This window comes from Austrofundulus limnaeus, unplaced genomic scaffold (assembly GCF_001266775.1).
Source record: "Austrofundulus limnaeus strain Quisiro unplaced genomic scaffold, Austrofundulus_limnaeus-1.0 Scaffold796, whole genome shotgun sequence".
Taxonomy (NCBI): domain Eukaryota; kingdom Metazoa; phylum Chordata; class Actinopteri; order Cyprinodontiformes; family Rivulidae; genus Austrofundulus; species Austrofundulus limnaeus.
This window is the reverse complement of record NW_013953198.1, coordinates 108,247-110,956: the sequence shown is the minus strand read 5'-3', so window position 1 is coordinate 110,956 and position 2,710 is coordinate 108,247. Positions and strand designations below refer to the sequence as shown.

Genomic DNA, 2,710 nt, shown 5'->3' with positions numbered 1-2,710 from the left:
GTGTGTGTGTGTGTGTGTGTGTGTGTGTGTGTGTGTGTGTAAATGAGTAAATGAGTGCACTTTGAGTAAGCTGGTTGGCTCAAAAGGTGCTGTATAAGTACAGTCCATTTACATCTAGCCACTTAGTACAGTTCAGGTTTACGGGCTGCTGGTGCCAGCTGTCATTGGGAATAAGATAAAGTACACCCTTGACAGGTCACCAGTCAATTGCAGTCTTTACCCTGCTGTCAATTCAGTATTACCAAGGTACCATGTAATTCTATGATTATTTGAAAGCACAAATAGCAGCAGCATCAACCCGTAGCACTTTTGGTGAAGATTGAGGTGACTTTTTGCAGGAATATTCAAATATTTCTTTCAAAATCTTTGTGTGTGAAGCAAAACTGTGAAGCTGGTTCAGTGACTCATAGTTAAGTCCGATTTATGTATTTTTTTCCTCTTTATGATGCATTTTTAAAATTTTGTGAGTTAGGGTCTATTCACACCAGGAAAATCCTTTGGTCCACTTGTTTGGTCCAGACCAATAGCGGGCTTTATTTTTTGTTCTGTTTTGGTTTGGTGCAGTTTGCATTCATATTGTGCTTTTTTGCATGTGGAATAATTTTTCTACAAAATCACATGGATGACAATCATTGCTCCCATTGGACAGAAATGACAGGGGAAGGAACAAAGTACAGACACAAAAATAAAGATGGTGGTGTTAATAACTGAAATACCATTTAGAATTTCAAGAGCAGAACATTCAGCTGTGGTTTGTGATGATATAGGCTACTTCGAATTTTGGGATGTATCTGCAAGTGCATGCCACAAAAAGGCGAGATGCTCTTTATGCCCTGACCTAGATCATTGTTTGTAGCACAGTGGTAGCATTAGCAACACTGAAGGGCTAATTTTCACCATGGTGCTTAGCAATGGTGGCTCATGAAGTCCAATAAGACGCATGTTTCCTAGTTGGTTTGGGTCAAGACCAGTCTGTAGTCACACCAGAAGTGAACCGCTTCAGAGTTTGTTTAGAAGTGGACCATGACCACCTCAAAAAGGAGGTCTCGGTCCAGTTGTTTGGTCTGCACTAGGGTTTGCATGAGTGTATTCACACCTGCATAAAAGGTCCCGAACAACAGGGGAAATGAACTCTGCTCCATTTAAAGGGAATCAAATGTGTCAGGCGTGAATACACCACTATACTCTGGAGTGACATATCAACATAAAGTTTCAGTAATTCAGCTCCAACAGTGATATAACAAACAGTACTTTCCTGCTCAAATGTAAACTAAAAAACTCCAGCTACAGCTGGAGAGTATCAAAAAGACTCAACATATGTAAGTCTAACACAATACTCACCCACTGAATTTATAGATTACACAGTCTAATCAGTCATATATTCAAGCAATAACCATTAGACTGAAATAACAATCAGAACATAGAATTTTTTTTCTTAAAACTATTTTTTCCTCTTAGCAAAGACTCCTGACTCAGTATCGGGTCATGATCCATCAGTTAAGAATCACTGATGTAAAGGTTTGAAACTTTAAGGATACGTTATTTTAAAATAACTGCTGTATCTTCCACTGCAGTTTTTTAATACAATATCATTTACATTAAAATCAGTTTACATTACGTTTATTTTTGCAGAAATATCATAAAAGTGACATCAGGTGGCAGGTTGCTGGATCTCTGCTTACAAATAATAATAACAATGTAAATAATATTGTTTATTTTGCAATTGACTCTTGTGTAGAAGGTCTGTGAAATAGTGTTTGCATGAACTGTTGTAAAACTTTTGAACTTGGAATTGTGTAAGTCAGCAGCAAACTGCTTGGTGGGTGGTGGGGGGTGTTTAAGAGCCTTGCTCAGGATTCCAGAGTGGAAGCAGGTGTCGGTGCTTCACCTATCCCACCAACATTTTTTCTATTGTGTTCTGGGGATTCAAACCAGCAACCTGTTGATCACAGGTTTGACAGCATTTAATTCAAGCAGTGCTGTGTCCAATAAACAGACCACAACCCTGACTGTATTAACTGTTGCCTTAATTTTCACTTTAAAATAAACAATGCATTGGCCAGTGGTGCGTCTTTAATGAAGTTGACCAGATAAAAACAAAAAAAAAAAAATGTTTGACTGACCTCAACATTGAACTCATTGCTGGTGTAGCGCCCGTTGAGCTCTGAGCAGGTCAGGCGAAACCTCCTTTCTGTCAGCTGTTCAGGCTGCCTGTTGTAGTAACGGACCTGTCGAATCACCTGTTCGTAGTGTGACATGGAGTCAACACCTGCAGACAAGAAGAGTGGAGGGTTGGTACGGCAGTGTCACAGTGTTGTGTTCATTAAACCAGACTAATAAAGCACAAGATGTAGCGCTACTGTTTCTAACTTACCATATATGGACATGCCCGAGGTGGAGTTGGTGGTGTCCAGGTGCTTTCCCTTCAGAAATATCTGCTGTAGCTGGAGAGATTCTTGTTCTGGGTTCAGCTCCTCCCCCAATACCAGGACATCACAGTAGTCCAAGTTGTGAATGATCTCCTCCAAAACCCCTGCTGGACGTGCCGTAAACACAAACAAATGCACACACAGGCTCATTTTTCAGCTTCTCATTGACCTTATTGCCTGGCTCAGCACACATTGGGCCTCATGCAAGAACCGTTCGTACGCACAGATTTGTTCTTAAATTGTGCGTACGAGTGATTTAGGAGAATTTGTGGCATTCACCA

The 2,710-nt window shown here is 40.4% G+C and overlaps 1 protein-coding gene across 2 annotated transcripts in view; it reads right to left on the bottom strand.

The window, feature by feature from the left end:
• Positions 1-2,710, bottom strand: part of LOC106532581 (calsyntenin-2) — a 119,477-nt gene that overhangs the window by 15,689 nt on the left and 101,078 nt on the right. The window contains exons 13-14 of one of the 2 annotated variants that reach the window (XM_014028678.1): positions 2,375-2,536; positions 2,124-2,269 (exon numbers count right to left, since the gene is read on the bottom strand). In XM_014028678.1, the coding sequence (XP_013884132.1) occupies positions 2,124-2,269; positions 2,375-2,536 (308 nt within the window). The remainder of the gene's footprint in view (positions 1-2,123; positions 2,270-2,374; positions 2,537-2,710) is intronic. The other variant, XM_014028679.1, reaches the window with a different exon arrangement.